Source organism: Scleropages formosus, chromosome 16 (genome assembly GCF_900964775.1).
Source record: "Scleropages formosus chromosome 16, fSclFor1.1, whole genome shotgun sequence".
Taxonomy (NCBI): Eukaryota; Metazoa; Chordata; class Actinopteri; order Osteoglossiformes; family Osteoglossidae; genus Scleropages; species Scleropages formosus.
The window spans coordinates 24,532,257-24,554,219 of record NC_041821.1 but is presented as its reverse complement, the minus strand read 5'-3'; the positions used below and the strand labels follow the sequence as shown (position 1 = coordinate 24,554,219).

General features: G+C 40.7%; 1 protein-coding gene and 1 long non-coding RNA gene across 2 annotated transcripts in view; one reads left to right on the top strand and one right to left on the bottom strand.

The window, feature by feature from the left end:
* LOC108933734 (catenin delta-2-like) overlaps nt 1-21,963 on the top strand; it is a 340,497-nt gene that overhangs the window by 101,447 nt on the left and 217,087 nt on the right. Inside the window, exon 3 of the mRNA XM_029259061.1 lies at nt 1,098-1,210. Within this exon, the coding sequence (XP_029114894.1) occupies nt 1,098-1,210 (113 nt within the window). The remainder of the gene's footprint in view (nt 1-1,097; nt 1,211-21,963) is intronic.
* LOC108933735 (uncharacterized) lies at nt 1,120-4,960 on the bottom strand. Its single transcript, XR_001966084.1, has 3 exons — nt 4,891-4,960; nt 3,950-3,981; nt 1,120-1,182 (listed from the first exon to the last, which is right to left on the bottom strand). It is a non-coding gene; the product is annotated as an uncharacterized LOC108933735 (long non-coding RNA).

Sequence of the window (21,963 nt, the reverse complement as noted above, 5' to 3'; positions counted from 1 at the left end):
CCCTCAAAATGAGCACATCATTATTATTATTAGTACTAGTAGTATTAAAGGCAAAAATCTGCTGACTCACTCAGCTCTTTGTGAGTGTGGTTTATTGGTTAAAGTGTGTCTTAGTGCATGACAGCAATGAGATTCTTCTTCCTCAGTAAACTCTAAGAATTTTTTGGAGGGTGCAATTCTGACAGTTGTGGGTGAGATCAGGTGGGAAATAGCCTGCTGTTGATTTGTTGCAGACTAACCTTAATTAAACCACCTGCTATGAGAATTTGGGCCTAATTAGCATCTAATTAAATTCTTTATTACTAGGTTAAACTTAGTCCGGCTGAGTTATAGTCCAGTGACTCTGCAAGGCAACACAGGGCAGAATGCGAATATTAGCCACTTATTACCCATTTCACGTGGCCACTTTCAGGCCCGAATTTTAGACCAGCAGTTTACAAACAGTGCAGTTTTATATAACTCATTTAAGATCTTTACCATTGCAATTGCTGCAATAATTGTGATGACACATGGCTTTTGTTTATATATCAATATCAAATTTGAAGTCTGTCTGTCTATCTGTCCGTGTACCCATCTGTTTGTTTATTTTACTATGCTGCAGAAGTTCATTTTTGAAATAAAAAAATACCTTAAAGCAAGAACACAGTGGAACACTCTTGCTTTGTCTGCAGTGTACTGCATGTTCTTTTAATATGCTCTTATTAAATGAAAATTTTACTGTATATGCTGTAGACAACAAATAATAAAAACAACCTAAATGTCAAATATCAAATCTCACAACAGAAGTCTTCAAGAAGAGCAATAAACTGGGGAATGAAGGGAGAGTAAACTAAACAAAACAAACTATAAATAGTTTGAAAAAAGTCGCAGTCTAAACTTTGGAGCTGGCTGTGTATGCCATGTAATGTATACACAAACAATGTCAAAGTAGAGTACTATGCTGTCTCTGCATAGGCTCTGTGAACCAGGCACCCACCTGATCAGGAGCCAAAAGTGGGGCCCAGGGTAGACAGGAGGTGAAAGAACTGCTCCTACCATGATCTTGTCCACATCGTGTGCACTGACCTGGAGCCGGTTCGCGCTCTGCTTGCTTGCAGGAGCTGCAGTTCGAGAGACTGACCCGGGAGCTGGAAGCGGAGCGGCAGATTGTGGCCAGCCAGCTGGAGCGATGCAAGCTGGGATCTGAGACGGGGAGCATGAGCAGCATTAGGTGGGTATAGTAGCAGCAGCCAGCATCCTCCCCCATTTCCCCCCATGCTCCAGCCAAGGAGCAGACAGCCACTGCAGTGTTTGTGAGTCTGTGTAAGACAGAGAGATGATATTTACTCTTCATCTTGCATTGACGTTTTGTATGATGGGTGGGTGGGTGAGTGAGTGAGTGTCTGTTACTAGTAAGGGGTAGCATCATGGAGTTGTCATATTTAGCACACTGAGGGTTGCTGTGCATATTGTTATTTCCTTAAACCTCTACTTTCAATTACACAATTACAACCCCAATTCTAAGAAAGTTGGGACAGTATGGAAAATCCTAATAAAAACAAAAAGGAGTGATTTATAAATTTACTTTGACTTGTATTCAAACAAAAACAGTATAAAGACAAGGTATTTAATGTTTTACCTAATCAGCTGCATTGTTTTTTAAAGATATAAGTTTATTCTGAAATTGATGACTGCAACACATTCCAAAAAAGTTGGGACAGGAGTAGTTTATAGCAATGTGACAATTTAAAATAACAAGGTGATGTGAATAGGTTGCCACGCCCACGACATTGGCATAATCGGATACACCTGGGGCTCGACAGGTTAAAAGGCAGAAGCAAACGATGAGTGTCACGGAACCTTGTTCCCTCACTCCCTCCTCTTCCCTCGTTTCCGGAGACGGCTCCCGTCCTGAAACCTGATCCGCTCACTAGTGTTCTGACCCACTGCCTGTTTTCCCGACTCCGATACTGGATTTCCTGGTGTACCTCGTTTGCAGTCCGAAGACCCTTGCTTGTACCTGACTACGATTCCTGTCTAGCATCTGAATAAACCGCTGTGCACTCTGCACTTGAGTCCGCCCCTTCCTTCCAGGATGAAAACCATGACATAGGTGATGTTGAACAAATGAGGTATTCGTGTTACAGTATATAAGGAGCCTCCAAAAAAGGCCTAGTCTTTCAAGAGCAAGTATGGGTCAAGCTTGCCAATTTATTTAGAAAATGCAGTACAGAATTTATCAGGACTCCGCAACTAGATGTTTGTCTGTTACGGCCTTTATGGTGCAGGAGATTTAGTGTTTACTGGGTTCAGGTGTGCTTGACGCGGCTGATTGGCTCCGGGGACGGCGCACGCTATGTTCATCCCAAGTCTGATCTTCAGGGCTCGTGATAGCAGTCTTGGACAGCTGAGATATGAGGACATTCATGCATCCCTGCATCTGGGAATTTCTTATAGATGACTGTAATATTAAGAGTTACTGAGACCTTTAAAGCTTTTGTTTTTAAATTCCTATAATACAAACTTTGTTTACAGTAAACTATTTGAGTGCAAGATTTTTAGCCATATGTGCACACATCATGATTACAAAAAAGTTAAATACACAATATTAAAGAATGAGAATAAATAATAATGAATAAATTGTGAGAAAAGCAAGACCTTTACAGTAACAGTGTATAGTGACCTCATGAGAAGAGGCAGCCACCAGGCAATTTACACTGTCTATATCTATTGTTGATGAATAGATAATGGATGCTTTATGTGTTTCACCATGTTCACGAGACCAATGAACCATATGCACAACTTAAAGGGAACACGGACTTCTTGTAAACCTTTCAGGTTACATGCTTGTATATAACCACTATGCAACTTATTGACTAGCTATGACCTCTCAGTAGTTTTTTTGCCATTTTTTCATAAACTTGTCTCCTCTAAGCTGTTTCAGTCCTCCAACTATGGTCAGAAAAGAACTCATCAACTCTGGGCTGCCAAACACATTTATCATCTCCTCAGTAAAACATGTAAGCCAGAAGGGATAGGCAAAACCATGGTACATATTATGCTGGTAAGAAGCTGTAGAAAAAGCACTGAGTTACTGAGATATTTGTAAGAAAATATTGGTTCAGAATTAAAACCTTTTTGTACAACTCAGTAATGAGAGTATCCATCATGTAACACTTGTGAGTCAACACTTTGCATCCTTTTTGCCATTTTCCGTTCCGGAAGGAAGTCGACAGACCCAAGTGCAGAGCAAAGGGGCTTTATTGTGGGAAATCCAGGAGTCATAGTCACAAACAGGTGCAGGTCTCCGAGGTGCATTCGTGATAAAGAGGGTAACCCAAAAGACGTGGTTGGTAAACAGGCAAGAGGTCGATGAACACAAGGAGTCGAGGAGTACAAGGAGGAGGACAAAGGAGCAGGGAGAAGGACTTGAGGACAGGGAAGACAACAAGGCTGAGTAACACAGTTTGCTAGTCGTGAGGCTGAACAAGGTTCCATATCAGCTCTTGCTCTGCTGCAGCCTTTTATGTGTCTGTCCATGCCGAGCCCCAGGTGTGCCTCGTTGCTCCAGTGGCATGGATGTGGCACTTTTTATGATTAAGCCATTAGTTTTTTATTAGTCAGCATGCACAGTACATAATAAGTAGACCAACATAACATAAATATAAATGTTTAATTATCAGATATAACTTGTCATATTCGTGCAAGTAGAAATCAGCTCAGTGCTGTTGGTTATAAACTACTAACTCCTTTATACCACCAGATAGACATTTGTCCTTATGAGTGTGAAAAAACTCAGAAGGAGAAATATCTTGATATAATTAGAGTTCTACCAGAGTCACAGTGGCATGGAGCCACTGTGGTGCTGGGATAAGCAGTTCATACCCCAGATGGGATTCCACCTTATTACATGATACATGATACATGGATATAATGGCCAGACTTCATGTCTAAACATATCTATACTCACTTTTGCTTTCGGGACCCCTGTGCCATCACTTCCTGGTCAGAAGGGTCATTCGGGGTGAAATAATTTATGACCACCAAGCCAGAAAATGGGAAAGAGGATCATCGTTAATGAGGAACAGGATCTTGCCCCCCAAGACTCCTGCCCATTTGGTCATCCTACACATGGCATATGGCTGAACGTGGGATGCTCGGTAATGCTAAAGGACCCCTCTAAATGCTGTCTGTGGAGCACAGCAAGGGACCATTAAAGAAAAGCTGTTGAAGGCATTCATTGCCAGTTTGCACCAAGGATAATTGCATAATCATAACAAGCCACGAGTTTCAGTCAGCTGTAAAGTAATCCACTTGGTTTACACAATGTTTGCTGCTTCCCAGTTACATTTTGAAGAAATGCAAAATTATTATTCTTTTTTGTAACTACGCACAGTTATACATATTGTAACGATCTGCATTACCGTGAATTTGGGCAGGAAAATGTGTTTATTGCAAATCGTTGAATTATGGGTAAAATGGAATTGTGTTTAACCGTTGTTGGGCCGTACAGGGAATATAATGGGGTGACTGTGTTTGGGAGGGGAAAATGGAGAAAGCCTGAGAAGTGCCAAGGAGGCTGGGAAGGTTGGCTTGAAGTGTAGGATCTATCAGGAAAAGGGGTACTTGTACTGAGAGCATCATTTTTTTGTATGCTGGTGTTCTAATAAATGTCTATAATTAATGCTGTTTGGGCATTCTTTTTTGCCCCATCTGAACCCAGAGTGCAGTGCTCTACTATACATAAATATGTATATGAATTCTTTTAATGTATTATAATTGTAAGTACCTTTGTATGCAAACTGCACATTGTAAGTGCTTTGGAGAAACATTTGTTTCAGCTGATATGACACAATGGAGTAGAGCTGCCTTTATAACACATATTTTAAAGATCTTTTTAAAAGACCTTACCAAAATAGTTTTCAGTAGTGTTTCTGGTTGACAGACGCATCTCGGCAGGATGTCTTCATCAGTGTACCTGTATAGTTTACTGTGACATATATACAATTGTGAGCTCATATTACAGGAAATGATATAACAGTAAATGATGTTATCCTTAGAAGACCAAAAGCACAGAAAATGGTCTTAACTACAAATACTTTTTACATATATCAGGTGTTCTGAGCTGCCACACCTTACAGTAAGGTTTCTTACTCTAAAGTGGGAACATCTTCAGTTTTTTTTTTCAATTGTGGAAAAACAATTTACCAGAAAACTCCACACAAACATGGAATATTTAACATTTTGTACTTTCTTCTATATCTGTCCACTCTGTCTACATATGACATCTACAATGTCAGGTAACTGTCAGTTAATGGAATGAAAAAGAAAGGACATTTGAAGGTTTAGATGCAATGAACTCCTTGAATGGCAAACCTTTGTGGCCCAGTAATGAGCAGTTGCTGTTGTACCATGAAATGGTGACAAGAGGCACTGCAGGAATGGTTTTCAATAAGGCTTATACCAGAGGCAAACATGTAGCATAATACAGCCACTATGTTTACAAACAGTGTTTACATTAAGGCCTTAACTTCACTGATGCTAAATAATGGAAATGTCACATTTGCATTTTCCCTCACTATTACTGTACCAGTTTAAAATTATGGTTCAGTTAAGTTTGTCCAAATGCTTTTGAATGGCTTTATTCATTATAGTATTCAGAATGCATGTTCATGCAAATTTAAGTGCAGAACATCAATTGAGCCTTGGCCCTAAGAAAAATCAGCATTTTGCTTTGAGTCTTTGCTATAAAATTATGATGCAATGATAGATTAAATGCAATTTCTGCATTGTTTTCAATGTTGCCTATTGTAACAGGAAAGTGATATTAATAATTAATACTGATACATTAGGATATTAACAATTATATATACACTTTAACACTTTTTTGGCTTGTTTACTTGTGCATTTGGGTTTTTTGTTTTGCACTTTTGCGCTTTAGATTTTCAAAGTTTTAATTCACATAAAGGGGGTGTGGTGGTGCAGTGGGTTGCACCACGGTCCTGCTCTCCGGTGGGTCTGGGGTTCGAGTCCCGCTTGGGGTGCCTTCCGACGGACTGGCGTCCCGTCCTGGGTGTGTCCCCTCCCCCTCCGGCCTTACCCCCTGTGTTACCGGGTAGGCTCCGGTTCCCCGCGACCCCGTATGGGACAAGAGGTTCTGAAAATGTGTGTGTGTGTGTGTAATTCACATAAATTAGATATCCTTTGTCTTCCTGTGCATTTCTGCATTTATTTATACAGTAGAGGAAAAAAGTTAAAATATAATTTAAAAAAATCATTCTGTGAAGCCTTATGTGTGGTCCACCCAGGTCTCTTCAGCTTCTCTTTAGATCGCATTACATGCAACTTATTAGCACAATGTATTAATACACTGATAAACAGGGGTCAGAATTTTCAAGGAAGGGGCACTTTATGTGATCAAAAAAGTTTGAAGGTGAAATCCTCTGATTTAAAAGCCATAACAGCATACCTGTCCTATGATAATATTACTTCAAGAGCAGATACTGAATTGCAACAATTAACGTGCAAATGTAGCCCCGTTTCATGACATTCATCCATACAAATCAGTTTGTTTTTGCACTAAAGGTACTGTATCAGAAATGCCCTGTGTGACAGAATGAGGCAAAATCAATGCAGTCTCTTCCATCACTCTGAGCTCGGCCAATGCCAGCCCCTCTGTCATTCATGCATATTGAGGAATAAGAATTTGCAGTAGCGTAATGGACCTGTCATTCTATGCACAAGTATTTGTCCTGTTAAAAATCTTCTGATTGGTTGAGAAAACCGTGGTCAGGTATTTTTTCAAACATTAGATGAGGGAAATGTATCATCCCACTGGTTTGTCCTGCCAAGTGCAAGAAAGAGACTTTGACTGATGGTCTCACAAGGTCTGGCTGGACATTAGCAGGTAGTAAAGTCCAGAGCCAAAACTGAAAGAAGTTTTGTGGACATGAAGTGTGGCTAGAAGTGTGCTACAATCAGCTGAACCAACACGTATTGCCTTGCCATTTCTCTTCCTGATGCTCTACTTTACCATTTTGGAACAGAAAGGAAGTCCTTGCTGTGAATGTCAGCACTTTCTCCCTTTTTTTTTTTTTTTTAACTGAGAGCATGGGAAATTTTGGTTTCGCAAGATACAAGATTAATCCATGCATGACTGCACCTGAGGTAACGGTATATTGAAATGACCAAACAGTCCAATATGTCACAGTTTTTTTTAAATATACTGTGTATTTTTCAAAAATTTCAAAAAAAGGAAAATTGGTTGGTTAACTTTCAAACTGAAACCCAAATAATAAAAAAAACATCAGTGAAGTCATTTTCAATCATACCACTCTCCATGTATAGTGTAAAATTTTTTTTTTTTGGAAGTGCAAAATTGTAAGAAACTGCGACATTTTGCACCCAGCTTTTCTCTGTCATGCACATTATTTTTTTTGTACTCCCTACTGGTATAATGCTTTAACAATTTGTTTCAAAATTTTCTTTAAGTATAACAAGATGACTGTAATGCAAAAATATGTTTAAAAAAAATCACATATACATTGGAATGACTGGTCAATCACATGACTGCACCCTTCAGTAGTACAGTAATGAAAGGATGAACAGTTTTACATTTCAATAAGCTCAGAAGGCATAAGATGGCAAGGTGCATACAGTGCTGTCTATGAACACACCTTATACAGCATCTGCAAATTAGCTGTCTGTGTTACCCATTATTTGCCTTCGATGGCTCATTAAGGAAAAGGAAAAGCGTGAACTGTACTGTGTTTTCAACACCTCATGCTTCTGCGATTTGCCCTACCTAAAAGGACAATGTTTCTCAACATTATTCTCCCTTACAGTGTTTGCTGTTGGATTTCCAAAATCACTGGCAGTTCATGCAGTTGAAGTGATCAGTTGTGATTGAAGAACCATTTGATAACACAACCCCAAAGACCTTCCTTGAACCCATTGTTACACCTTGCTATATATTTGTATATCTGTGATATAACTTTGTCAGAGGGTGCATCTTACATTTACATTTATTATTTAGCATAAGTAGGGGGGGGGGCAAAGTGGGTTTGGTCACAGCCTGCTCTATGGTGGGTCTGGGGTTCAAGTCCTGCTAGGGATGCCTTGCGGCTGACTGGCGTCCCATCCAGAGTGTCTCTCCTCCCCCCTTTGGTCTTGCATTTCAGGGTTAGGCTCTGGCTTGCCCCGACCTTACTTGGGACAAGCAGTTGTAGACATTGTGTATATAAGTTTAGCAGAAGCTTTTCTCCCAAACAGCATAAATCTCCAAGAACAAGAGCTGTGCATTACACCAACAAAAGAAGAGATTTAGATGAAGACACATGATTATTGAGTATAGTCAATTTGTCACCTACCCCCAAATAAACCAGTGTACATTACACAAGTAGCTGCATATAGAGTTTAAAAAAAAAAAAAAAAACCATATCAGATAACATACATGTTTAACAAGTGCCTAAGAGATCAGGGGCAAAGTGAGTCTGAGTTTTGAGACCATTCTTAAATGTAGAGCGATTCAGCAGTTCAGAAAGAAAAAGGGAGATCCTTCAACCAAGTCTTAGACAAAACCAAAAACCTTTGTGTTTTTGACTTCTTTTTGACCTCTGATGTGTAGGACTGCCAACTCTTTCTCTCCTTGGCAGATGCAATCACCCCCTTATATTCCCCACACATCACCAAATGTCAACCAATCACAAACACATTTCCCGCTAAAACACAGTAACATGGGTTGTTACAATATTGTTGCTATATGGTATCTTGAATCCCCAGCTCAGCATGGAATGTCTCATCCATAATAGCAGTTGGTCATCTTGAGTCAGCAAGGGTTTTGTCTGTCACCCTGGGCCAGCCTCCTCAAGTCTTATGTAGCGAGGCAATGCTCAAGAAGAAAGGACAGCATTAGTAATTTGTAACTTAAGTCAATTTAATATGCATTTGTATAAAGGTGGTAGAAACAACCAAGACAAGTGAAATTGGATTTCAAGGTGGAATGCAGAGTCAACATCCAAGTTTTTAGTCTGGATTTGAAAACAGACGGGGCACTTCTGACAATAACTGGCAAAGTATTCCACAGTTTAGGTGCTCTATAACTAAAGGCGCAACCTCCTCCTAAGGAGTTATTGATCACAGGTACTTTAAGGTAACCTGCATCCAATGAACGAAGATATCATCCTGGGATATAAGACTCAGTCTCACAAAGGTAAGCCAGAGCAATGCCATGTACTGCCTTATAAAAGGCTCTTTTGACCTATAAAAGTCAATTCTAAATGCAACCAGGAGCTAATGTAACAACTTAAGTACCGGTGTTATATGACCGGTACTTAAGTCATTAAGTTAAGTCTAGTGACAATCGCACAGCAGCATTTTGTACCAACTGTAGCCTCGATATTCTTGAAGAACCCTCATGTAACCAAATTGAAACCATGCATAATCCATCAGTGGCTTCATTGAACAGGCTGGCTTCGTTCCGAGTTATGGAACGAAAGTTAATATGGATCAATCTTCAAAAGCAGTAAGGGAGTGTCCTCTTCTTACAATATTGTGTCACGCACAAGATCTTCGGACACTCATTGTAGAACATCCCTGCGCAGAACCATGTGGTATGAGATTGTCTGCAATCTCTGAATGTTGCTCTAGTTTGTATCTTATTCATCATTTGCCCAAATGGCTCCAGAGTGGGCATTTTTTCTAAAGAAAAGGCTGCCAACAAAACTCACTTTTACATTCAGGTTAGGCCACTTGTTAGATTTTTTAAGCAGACTTTTCTCCAAAGCCGCTTCCACTGAAGTCTATGTAGTGTTACCAGGCCATAGACCTGATTCACCAAAGGTGACTTATACTGCTAGATGCACTGCTTACCATGGGTCACACATCCATATATCAGTGGAACACACTGTCAGTCACACACTACAGGGGAACCTGAACAGCTTGTCTTTAGAATGTGGAAGGAAACCCACACAGTCCCAAGGAGGACATGCAAAGTCCACACAAACTGAGTGGGGAATCAAACCCACATCCTCTTGCACTACCCCGCTGCTGAAAGACCATAGTGTTACTTGCTATGCCACCACACCATTAGATTAGAAATATTGCATGCTTTAAGGCAGTCATCATGATCATATTTGGTATTGTGAGACTTTGATTTCTATACTTTGTGTGATTAAACAAAAAGAAAATTGATAAGCCCTTCTGGTGTACACCCTCAGAAACAACAAGTCTTATTTTTTATGCTAGGTAATTTAAGATTTGTTTTTCCCCCCAATTTCAAATGGAAGAAAAACAAATGAAGGAATCAGCCACAGACCCATTAATACCATTCCTCTGCTGGAGTTACCAGATGCTTTTTCAGATATGTACACTGCCTTTGTACTTGTGTTGTACTTCAGGATGGACTTGCACATTTTGCAAATAACAGTAGCACAGGCTTCATCTTTAGCAAAAGTATTTCCCCACACTTAATGAACTGCTGCTGGTTTACTGCAATGACCCAGCAGGCTCCTAACCTGTTGTTTTCTCAGAAACATCCATGTTGTTCATGTCATAATCACATAATCAGAGATTAGTCAACATCAAGCTTAAAGCATCATTATAGAGCAATAAAGTCAACAAATCAACTAGTCAATGCAACACCTACTAAAAACTAAAACTAGCAAGACATACCCTTACACCCAAAAGGCAGGAACCAAAGAAGACTACTTCCTTGAGACCAGGCTTTCAGTCTTTTCTTTCTCAAAACACTACCCAAATTCCCCTCCTGGAATCCTCAGGCCAGCTGCCTGTATAGTCTTTGAAGTTGATCTTCAAGGGCCAGCAGCTGGCTTTCATCATTTAGTTAGGCCAGGGCAAGTCCCTGGGAGGTGTCCATCACAGTTCTCCCACCTTCTGCCCTGGGCAGGACCTCACACCGGTTTACAATATGATTGGCTAGTGATAAACTGAGACATCATCGTTAATGATAAAAAACAAGGAATGACAATGACAAAATAAAGGTAACTGAAGTGAAATGGGCAAAAAAAAAAAAAAAGAAACTTGCACACACAGGAATATTACATTAGAAAATGGTCTCTGACTGATTAATCTTAACCACCAAATACACCATTGAATATAATGTTGACCAAGACCCAACCCCCTCTCACCCCAGCTTGTTAAGTCCCCCATGCCAGACTTTGTTAGTATCTCGGAGGGGATGTCCAAGTGTAAACACCTACACTCGGTTTGACATTGTAGGTGGTGTGTAGCCTACTGTTGCAGAATGGCTGCTTGCAACCAAGGGTCAATGAACACCAGCATTTTCATCACCTACTTTGAAGAGCACAGAACATCAGTCACAAGTCAGTTAGAATGAGGTAATCTCCAATTCATGACCATTCAGAGATAATAACATTAGATTATCTAAAATGTGTTTTTATTGTGGGGGGCCCGGTGGTGCAGTGGCGCTGTGGGTTGGACCGGGTCCTGCTCTCTGGTGGGTCTGGGGTTCAAGTCCTGCTTGGGGTGCCTTGCAGCAGACTGGCATCCTGTCCTGGGTGTGTCCCCCCTCCCCCTCTGGCCTTACGCCCTGTGTTGCCATGTAGGCTCTGGTTCCCCGCGACCCCGTATGGGACAAGCGGTTCAGAAAGGGTGTGTGTTTTTATTTTACATATTACATTGTGGTATCCTCATGTTTTAGTGGGTGGATATCCAGAGCAGGTCATTGTGGTTCTTAAGTGAAAGAAGCTCTTTACATAACATCAAAATGCAATTAGCATTTAAAAGGCACACCGAATCCACTTTGCTTGAAATACTCAGGTTGCTCACATGTTTCGAGTTTATGTCTCATGTAACCACTCTTCAGGAATGGAGCTGATGACATTGTCATGAGAAGTCCAGTCCCCTGATCATGTTGAAACCTGCTGTTAATTATTGTTGGGTTACTTGAACAGCCTTTTGATCCATTAAAGTTACTCAGTTTTACATTTTATTGCTGCTGTTTGGGTTAATTACCTTTTTGGGTTAATTGTTTTTCTTACATGAATCAGCTGGTTTCACCTGCAACTGAAATGTTTGATGTTTAACTAGTGTGCTACCTGCAGCTGGAAAAGCATATAAAGATGCTTCAAGGCTTTTAGGAAAAGCTGACCCCTCAGGGCTGAAGACATTAGTGACACAATATATGCTGACAGCATGTATCAGGGAAAAAAAAAAAAAAAAAATTGCTCTTCATACTCTCATTCCTTATCTTTTATGCACTATGTGATTATTCCTTAAGACAGTTACTGTGAGAAGTTTCCTTGAAAGAAAAGTAAAATAAAGGATTTAAATACACACACACACACACACACACACACACACACACACATTTTCAGAACCGCTTGTCCCATACGGGGTTGCGGGGAACCGGAGCCCACCCGGTAACACACAGGGCGTAAGGCCGGAGGGGGAGGGGACACACCCAGGACGGGACGCCAGTCCATCGCAAGGCACCCCAAGCGGGACTCGAACCCCAGACCCACTGGAGAACAGGACTGTGGTCCAACCCATTGCGCCACCGCACCCCCCCAGGATTTAAATATGCATAAGCTATTACAGAAGCTTAATCAGTAGCTTTGTGAGTAGGTGGCTAACTAAACAGCTACTCCACTTTGCTGTGGTTCAGAGTTTTTTCATTGTACAGATACTCCTCAACTTATTTTTTGACTTTATGATGGTGAGCTGGTGATAGACATTCAGTAGAAACTGTTCTTCGAATTTTGAATTTTTTTTGTTTCTTTTTTTTTTGTTTGCCCCCGGGCAAGTGATATGCGGTGTGATACACTCTAATGATGCTGGGCACCGGCAGCGATCTGCATCTCCCATTCTACCACGTGGTAGTGTTTTGTGTATCCGTAACGTCACAGAAATGCCTATCTGTGTCTCCTGCTACTGGTGGGAAGAAGAAGAGGAGGGTAATTACTCTCGAGGAGAAACTCAAGATAACTGCCCAGCAGGAAGGCAATAAGCCTGTAACAGCTATCGCATGTAGGCTAGGCTATGATGGTCGATAGATTATGTGTATTAAATGCATTTTTGACTTACAGTGGGTTTCATGGAACATAAGCCCATTATAAGTCAGGGACTGCCTGTGTTCTAGTGTTTGTTTGTGAATGCATTTACTGAAAAAACACAGAAGGTCATTTAAAGGAAATTGTACATGGGGCCATACTTAAGCATGGAAGAAAGTTTATGATTTTCTTACCTTTATGATCTTTGGGCTGATTCATGACTACAGTTTACATTCTTGCTTGCAGAGTTTTGTCCCAGAACTGCGAGCTTCTGTTTTGGTGTGCTCAGAACTACGTGTTGGAAGACAAATAGACAGAGGGATTTCAGTGGCCTGGTCATGTTACCTAGGGAGACCCTTCAGCACAAATAAATCTAGACTAATAAATTGTTACATGTCGCTTAACCCTTCCTTTGCTGCTTTAACTGTTTAACTAAACAATCAGTCACAAAACGAGCATTCTTTTCTCTCTAGCAATAGCAGTTACAGTGTAATATGGAACAGTAATGTGCCGTTGTTGTAATCAGCTACTCAGCTGCAGTGTTTTATTGGGTATGATGAAGCAACACAAAGTATAATAATAAATAACCTTTTGTATGTGGTGCAGGACATTGATGCTTTGGGTAACACCGGTCCCTCGCAATGCCTGGCCTCTGTAGTTTGATGTAGGTTCAGTCTGTGTGGAGTTAATGTGCGATTCCTCTCAGTGCTTTGGTTTCGTCCTACAGTCCAAAGTTTCTAATGGATTGGTGACTGATTTGTCTGTAGTGTCAGACTGTGTGTGGGGGCAGTATTCTGAAATAAATCAGAATTGTGTCAAGGGTGTATAGTACTAAGACTAGTGCTCCAGTCTTCCAGTATAGGCTTCAGGCCACTGCGACTTGCCACAGGTTAAATAGTTACTGATAATGAGTACTGTAATGAGTTAGTGCAAACAAGACATTTTGTTTGCATGTGGTCTAAGCTTACATGCAGAAAAAAACCTACATACAATTAATTTTGCTTAGAGCATTTTTCTAGAAAATCATTTTATTACATTTCACATATTATGTCATGTAATTTTTTTTTCCATATCAAGATGGACATGTTAAACATGAATGAATGAGCACTACCAAGTTAAATTCCTTGTACTGTACTTACAAATGTACCAGGCAAAAAAATAACCATCTTCTAACCATCTGACATTCTGTGGATATTTAATGCAAAATATGTGCATGTAATCTCTCAATTTGGTTTGGCCTGCCTGTTGCAGGTCTGTCTCTGATGAACAGATTATCTCCCTTATGTTCGGAAGGCTCTGTGTACACATACGAGAACACCCCTTCTTGTTTGGAGGAGCATCTCTAATCAGTGTTTTAGATGAAGACAGATGCAGGAACACTTCATGTTAATGTTACATTCCAATTTGGCTGCATATCTGAACTTTTTACATGGGGTGTTTATAGTTGCTATAGATGTGTACTGGTAATGTCCCATTGTTTTTGTGTAATGACTTCACCTGTCTTACTTAACTATCAGTTGTCTGGTTGCCGTAGAGGAATAAATATGGGAAACAGCTTAGGAGAGTAACGGGTTTGCACTACGGAACTTTGAAGTCCAGTATGTGAGATTAACCATCTTCATCTCTACTATATGTATCATTTTACTTTTCGTGGCAATATCTATCCATTATGCTGTTGCATATGGGACATTTTTAAGGTTCTCTATAAATGTTGCTTAAAATACCTGTTAATATTTGTTATTGTTGGACCATGTCCACTGAAACATAATTGTTCAGTCAATCCATTAGGCGATTGTTGTATTTTGTTGTATTACTGGTTTATTTTGTTATTTTCTGTGAATGTTTAATGTGAGAAAAATTGCTTTAGGGTTCTACTGCCTCATGTAAGACAAATCACCAACCTCTAAAGCTACAAAAGGCAGGCATCAGGTTTGAATCCTACCTTGTGCTGTAGTACACATACACACACACACATTGCCTGAAACCGCTTGTCCCAAGTGGGGTTGCGGCAACCCGGAGCCTAACCCAGCAACACAGGGTGCAAGGCTGAAGGGGGAGGGGACGCACCCAGGACAGGACGCCAGTCCATCGCAAGGCACCCCAAGCAGGACTCGAACCCCAGACCTACCAGAGAGCCAGACCCAGTCAAACCTGCTGCACCACTCCACCCCTGTGTTGTAGTACCCCTGTACAATTTTGTGTAAATTTAGAGTAGTTAAATTGATACAGTAAAAATCTCACAGCTGTGTAAATAGGTAATTGTAAGTTGCTTGGTAGAAATGCACCATCTAAGGAAAGAAATGTAAATATCCATGTCCTTATCCCCTATCTTACCTGCTGCTGATGCCCCTGAGACAGTTACCGTCTAAAAACACAAGATGGAAGAGTTCTGCTAGTAGAATCCCATCCGTTTCAGACTAGACACATAACATACTGATTGTACATCTATACAGAAACTCCTGAAATGTGCAAATTGCCACATTTTCTTACTGCAGTAGCACGCTCTGTATGTGATATTATTTGGTAAATTTCACAAGTAGACATTTAACAAATATTTGAGAAGTCATTTTATTGTTGTGCTCTGATTTTTCCCTTTTATGTCACACTGTTTTCAGGTACAGTGGTGCTTAATTTTTTGAAGCCTTTGGAATTTTTTTAGAATTTCTGCATAAATACGACCTAAACCATGATCAGATTTTTCACTCAAGTCCTACAACTAGACAAGGAGAACTCAATTAAACAAATGAGACAAAAACATTATATGTAGTTGTTCATTTATTTGAGGAAAATAATCCAGTGTTACATATGTGTGTGGCAAAAGTATGTATATAATTTAAAATTCATAGTTCCATGAATGATGGCAAGCCATCCTGGCCCAGAGGCAGCAAAGCAGGCCCAAACCATGATACTGTCACCACCATGTTTCACAGATTAGTCACTGTGTGAGAAGAGCACTCTTTAAAAATAAATTTAATTGAATTAATAAGGTTCTTATGCAGAAATGCAGTGTTTGCCTTTTGCCAAACATTCTTCTCATTCAAGTCAAAAGGTTCTGGTTTGGTCTCATCTGTCCACAGAACATACTTTCAGTACCCTTCTGGCTTATCCACATCGTCTTTAGCAAACTGTATACAGGCAGCAAATGTTCTTTTTGAAGAGTGGTGGTTTTCTCTTTGCAACCCTGCCATGTACGCTATTGTTGTTCAGTGTTCTCCTAATAGTGGAATAATGAACACTGACATCAGCGAATGCGAAAGATACTTAAGTTCCTTAGATGTTAACCTGGGTTTCCTTGTGTCCTCCCAGACCATTACCCACCTTGCTCTTGGTGTGACCTTTGTTGGTTGACCACTGCCACACTTCCACAAACCTGTGCTGTGAAGATCAGACTTTAGTAGTGCATCTCCAGAAATCTGTTCTTTCAGTGAGGCAGAGCCTCCCCCACTCTCACCTATTTGTCATCCCATTGATGGAAACACCTGACTAATTTCCCCTTCAAATCAAGTGATAATCCTAGAGGTTCACATACTTTTGCCACATACAGATATGTAACATTGGATTATTTCTCTCAACAAGTAAATAAATAAGTATAATCTTTTTGTGTCATTTATTTAATTGGATTCTCTATCTAGTTTTAGGACTTGGGTGAAAATCTAATCATGTTTTAGGTCATATTTATGCAGAAATGGAGAAATCCTGAAGGGTTCACAAACCTTCACACACCACTGTAACATCTTGAATTGTGTTTTTGGAGACCTTCTGCTTCTCCATCTCCCCTTGCAAAGTTGCTGGGTATCGCTGGGTATCCAAGCAACCAAAGCTGTTTTTGTATTACTACAACAGATGCAAGGTTTTGTGGCTCAATGAGATGTCAAAGAAGTTCACATTCTCTGCCTATCTGGATGTAACTTTCACACAATAAATTAACATTTGCCAGTAAACATATTCATACATTTTAATAATACAACCCATTAAAATGGTATCAGTGATATCCTCTTATGTCTTGTATGTATTATTTATATTCATTTTATTTTTTGCATTCATTATTACATAAGTACAGATCTTAATTATTCTAAAATTAGCTGATGCTTTTTGTCCTTGGCAGTTTACAATTCCATATACTTCTGCGTTGTAAAATTTACTGAATGGGTATAGAATGTACTGACTAGTCTGTTTGATTAAACAGTTTGCACTAGATGTACAAAAAGTACATATTAACAGCACAATGTATTTTAAATGAAGAACGTGTAAGATGACAATCAGATTCAAAGTGATGGTCAGAATACGAATTTGCACATACTTTCATAAGAAGGTTTTGACATTAGGGATGAATATCCGCTGACTGTATCTTGTTCAGCATATTTCCTATTCTTGCAGGCATCAATTACCTCCTGATGGGTTTTTCATAGCTCGGGGCACAGCAGGTTTCATCTTATTGAGTGTGCAAGCCATGTTCACAGCATCACACTAGTGTTTGACAAGTTCCACAGAGAGCTGGCACAGCAGAGAGGTTATTAGTTAAGGACACGACCATATTACTAGAAGTTTCCATTAAAACCCTTGAGAGGGCCCTACTAACTTGTATTGCTCCAGGGTTTAAACTGTTGTTGGAAAACCAACATTTCTCATGGCCTTTTTAATGGGAAACAATTTGAAGGTTCAACCAGTCCCAACACAATTTGTCAAAGGCACACATACTGTAGATGTAAGCAGCTGTTTGTCATCTGGCATTCAACACTGACATAGTACTGACTTCTTACCTTTATGGGAGTTGTAGAAAAACTGTTCAGTAATCTAAAGCATTCACAAATTTTTGTTCACTTGATGGATGTTGAGGCCAAATCTTGCTTGACAGTCACAGAAGTGAACTTGGTGAGAGCTGAGACTTGTTTCAAAAAGATCAGCTTGGATCACTTATCTGTGTGTGGTACATTTCCCTGTCAGGCCCACTGAAAAAGTTCAAGTTCAACTTTCAAGTTTATTGTCATAGGTACAAGTACCGTGTACAAGTATATGAAATTCTTCTTGAATGCTTCTCCACAGACTATGGACAAGACAGAGACAATACAAATACTGCACAAACAAAACAATGACAATTTGTTGTATGAGTAATGCTAATAACGGTAACAGTAATAACAATAATACCTGTAGACAAGTCATTGTAAGACCTTGTAGACTTTGCATGACCTATTAGGCAAACTAGGACAGACTCAGAAACTGTCATGAATCAACTTCTCCTGTTATATTCTAATGGTACTGTAGCACCCCCCGTGAAGCTACTGGAGACAGGGCCTAGAGACTGGGTTCTGGAAAAATGCTCTTTGTTGAACACATAAATGTCTACAGTAGCAGCCTTGACAAAGGCACTTCAGACAGTACAAGACAGCCTACTAAACACTTAAGCATTCCCCCAGGTCACTTCTAGCCTCCCCATTCACCTCAGTTGTTAGGGGGTCACCTGTTGAACCCTGTAGAATCCCCCAGTGACAAACAGAGCATCAGTAATGTGACAGCCAGTCACAACTAAACACAGGACAATGTACAGGGATAGTCACTAACACCACCTATTTATATTAGTTTACATCAGCCCCCCCAACACCATTACAGTACGTTTTATCATTCATACTTGCTCTCCACGTGGAACTGTTTTTAAAGGAAAGTTCCATCATTTATTATATTGAATAATCAACTGGTAGGCAGAACATCATGTAAAACTGTTATCTGTCCCTCTGTCTGTCTGTCTGTCTCAGTTACCTTATTGGTTTGTTTAATCACTGGACACCAGGTGAGGAGGTACTAATCTGGATAAGATGCCTGTTCATCGTATTATTATTATTATTATTATTATTATTATTATTATTATTATTATAGGGAAGCACTACAAATTACTGTTTATCTGGTCAACTTGTTTTATTAATATTTGGATCTGAAGGCAACACATAGTTAAAAAAAATCTTGTAACTAAAATTCTATCCATTACGGCTAACTTGTTGTATGATTTATACACTTTGCATTATTTATTTATTTAGTATACAATATGCATTTATAATGGCAGTTATTTTAAAAGTAGAAAAAAGCAAAGTGCAAAATTGTATTGATTAAAGAGATAATTATTAAAAGGAAGTTTCAAAGTACAGATTAAAAAGGAAATATGGGCTGGCCAAATGTTCTCCTTAAAAAAAAGAAATTAATCTTTTTTTTTAATTTGCCCCCATAGATAAGAAAACTATGTAGGATGTATGCTTTCCGCCGCCGTGACTCTGTTGAAGTTGCTCCAGCCAAAGGATTGGCAAGTGTGCTCCGTTGCATTTTCCCCATCCTAGCATGCTCATCAACCACTCTATTTATTTTCCTGTTCTCTGATTCCCAGCAGTCTGTTCCTCCTCACAGATACTCAACAGAGAGAATAACCACACTTCCATCTTCCTTTTGATGAAAGATTTAGAAGGAATAAAGGATGGAATTCTCTTCCTTTTGAAGATTGATTGAGGTGGAATAAATGGTGCCTTCTTACTTTGTGTGTCCAGTTCATTTTGCTTCCTAGCTGATGCTCCTCTCCCTGGACCTTAGGTCCTCGCTCCCTACTGAGTCTTCTTGCCTCAGTCTCACACATCCAAGATGCAAGTAGCTGAGAAAGTAATTCCTGCTGCTGCCTTTCACCGTAACATTCATTGTCATCATCAAAGACAATTTAGATTTCTCAGGTTTACACTTGGGCTGTGTAACTGACTTAGTTTAATTTATTTTCACTTTATGTTCCTTACTGCTTAAGTCACTTAACATATTAACAGCTGATGTTTTCATATTCTACCTTCTGGAATCAGCTCCTTTGCAAGTAACGATCATCTTTTTGGGATTTAGAATTTCTGTTTTTTCATGGCCTACAAGAAAGTGCTGCTGTTCCACAGGTGTTAAGTCAGGTAACTTTATAATCTCCTCACATGCCATCTAGTATCTCAGTCTTATTTTGGTCAGCTTGGTGTCTTCACTTGATTTAGCCAGGTTAAAGAAGAAACTAAATTGTAAAATCCATAAGGAGTTAGGCATTTGATGTGTTTGTGAAACCTTCAGCTGCAGGGTTCCTGCAGTCTTCCAAGGTGTTGAAACCCAAACTGCTTTATGTCATAGTGGACTACACATCAGTGACATAGTTATGGATGCAGTACATGTCACTGGACATCTAAATAATGGATGTGCTTTAACAATAAATTCTAGGATGACACCATGTAAAAGATGAGCTTCTCTGGTCTTTTCACAGCCTGAAAAAGGTTCACTAAGTTTCACCACCATTTTTGGATCGGGGCCTTGGCCTGGCGGAAGGGGTTGCGTGATATAGGGATCTCCAAAGCTATATTGTCGGGAGCAGTATGCTCCTGGTAGATTAACCCAAGGCAAACAGGTCTGGAGTGAAGATCTAGACTGACACAAACTAAAAACTCCTATGAAAAAAGTAAACAGGAGAACATTTACCCTGATCAGAATAGGGTCACCGGAACCAAACCCTGTAGCCAGGCATGGGGGTAGTGTTCCTAGGTGAGCGCCTGTTGGCCGGGCTCAGCCCAAAAGACAATATGGGGGGGCCATGTGGGCCCACCAACCGCAAGGTCCAATATGGGGTTTGGGTGCGATGCTTTTCAGGGGGCAGGAGCGGGCAGGGTGGCACATGGCATCGTGGCCCCTCGCGACAGAAACTGGCTCTTGGCACGTGGAATGTAACCTTGCTGGGGGGAAGGAGCTGGGACTGGTGCAGGAGGTTGAAAGATACCAGCTAAATATAGTTGGGCTCAACTCCACTCACAGTGTTGGCTCTGGAACCAAATTCCTCAATAGGGGGTGGTCTCTCTCCTACTCAGACATTGCACAGGGTGAGAGGCACCGGGCGGGTGTGGGGATCCTCTCAAGCCCCTGGCTGGCTGCTATACAATTGGAGTTTATCCTGGTGGATGAGAGGGTCACCTCAATGCGACTTTACGTCGCAGAGAGGAAAACTTTGACTGTTGTGTGTGCTTATGCGCCAAACAGCAGTTCAGAGTATTCAACCTTCTTGGAGAGGGTGGATGGGGTTCTGGACAGGGCCCCACTTACAGATTCTAAAGTCCTGCTGGGGGACTACAATGCTCACATTGGCAATGACTGGGAAACCTGGAGGGGGGTGATTGGGAAGAATGGCTTTCCCAATCTAAACTCGAATGGTGAAATATGCTAGTCATGGTTTGTCCATAACAGACATCATATTTGAACACAAGGATGCTCATAAGTGTACTTAGTACCAGAGTTCCTTGGGCCAAAGGTCAATTATCGACGTAGTAGTCATTTCATCTGACTTGAGGCCACATTTTCTGGACACTCGGGTGAAGAGAGGTGCTGAGCTATCAACCGATCACCATTTTGTGGTGAGTTAGATCAGATGGCAGGGAAAACTGATGGACAGACCCGGTAGACCCAAGCATTCAGTGAAGGTGTGCTGGGAATCACTGTTGGAAGACCCTGTCTGGAATGATTTTAACTCACACCTCTGGGAGAGCTTTTCCCATGTCCTGGAGGAAGTAGGGGACATGGAGTCTGAATGGACCCTGTTCAAAACCTCCACTGTGGAAGCAGCCAGGCACAGCTGTTGCCAAAAGCTTGTAGGAGCCAGCCAGGGCGGCAACCCGAGAACCCGCTGGTGGACACCGGTGGTGAGGGAAGCTGTCAAGCTGAAGAAGGAGGCCTTTGTGGCCTGGTTGGCTATGCGGACTCCTGACTCAGGAGACAGGTACCGGCAGGCAGAAAAAGGCAGCAGCGGCTGTGATTACAGAAGCTAACTCCAAAGGGAGGAGTTTGGAGAGGCTATGGAAAATGACTCAAAGAGGCTCTGGAGAACCATCAAGTGGCACAGGAGGGGGTTGAAGGAGCTTCGCCCAAGCTGTGCTCAGCAAGAGTGGAGAAACTCTGTCCTCTAAGGAGGACATTG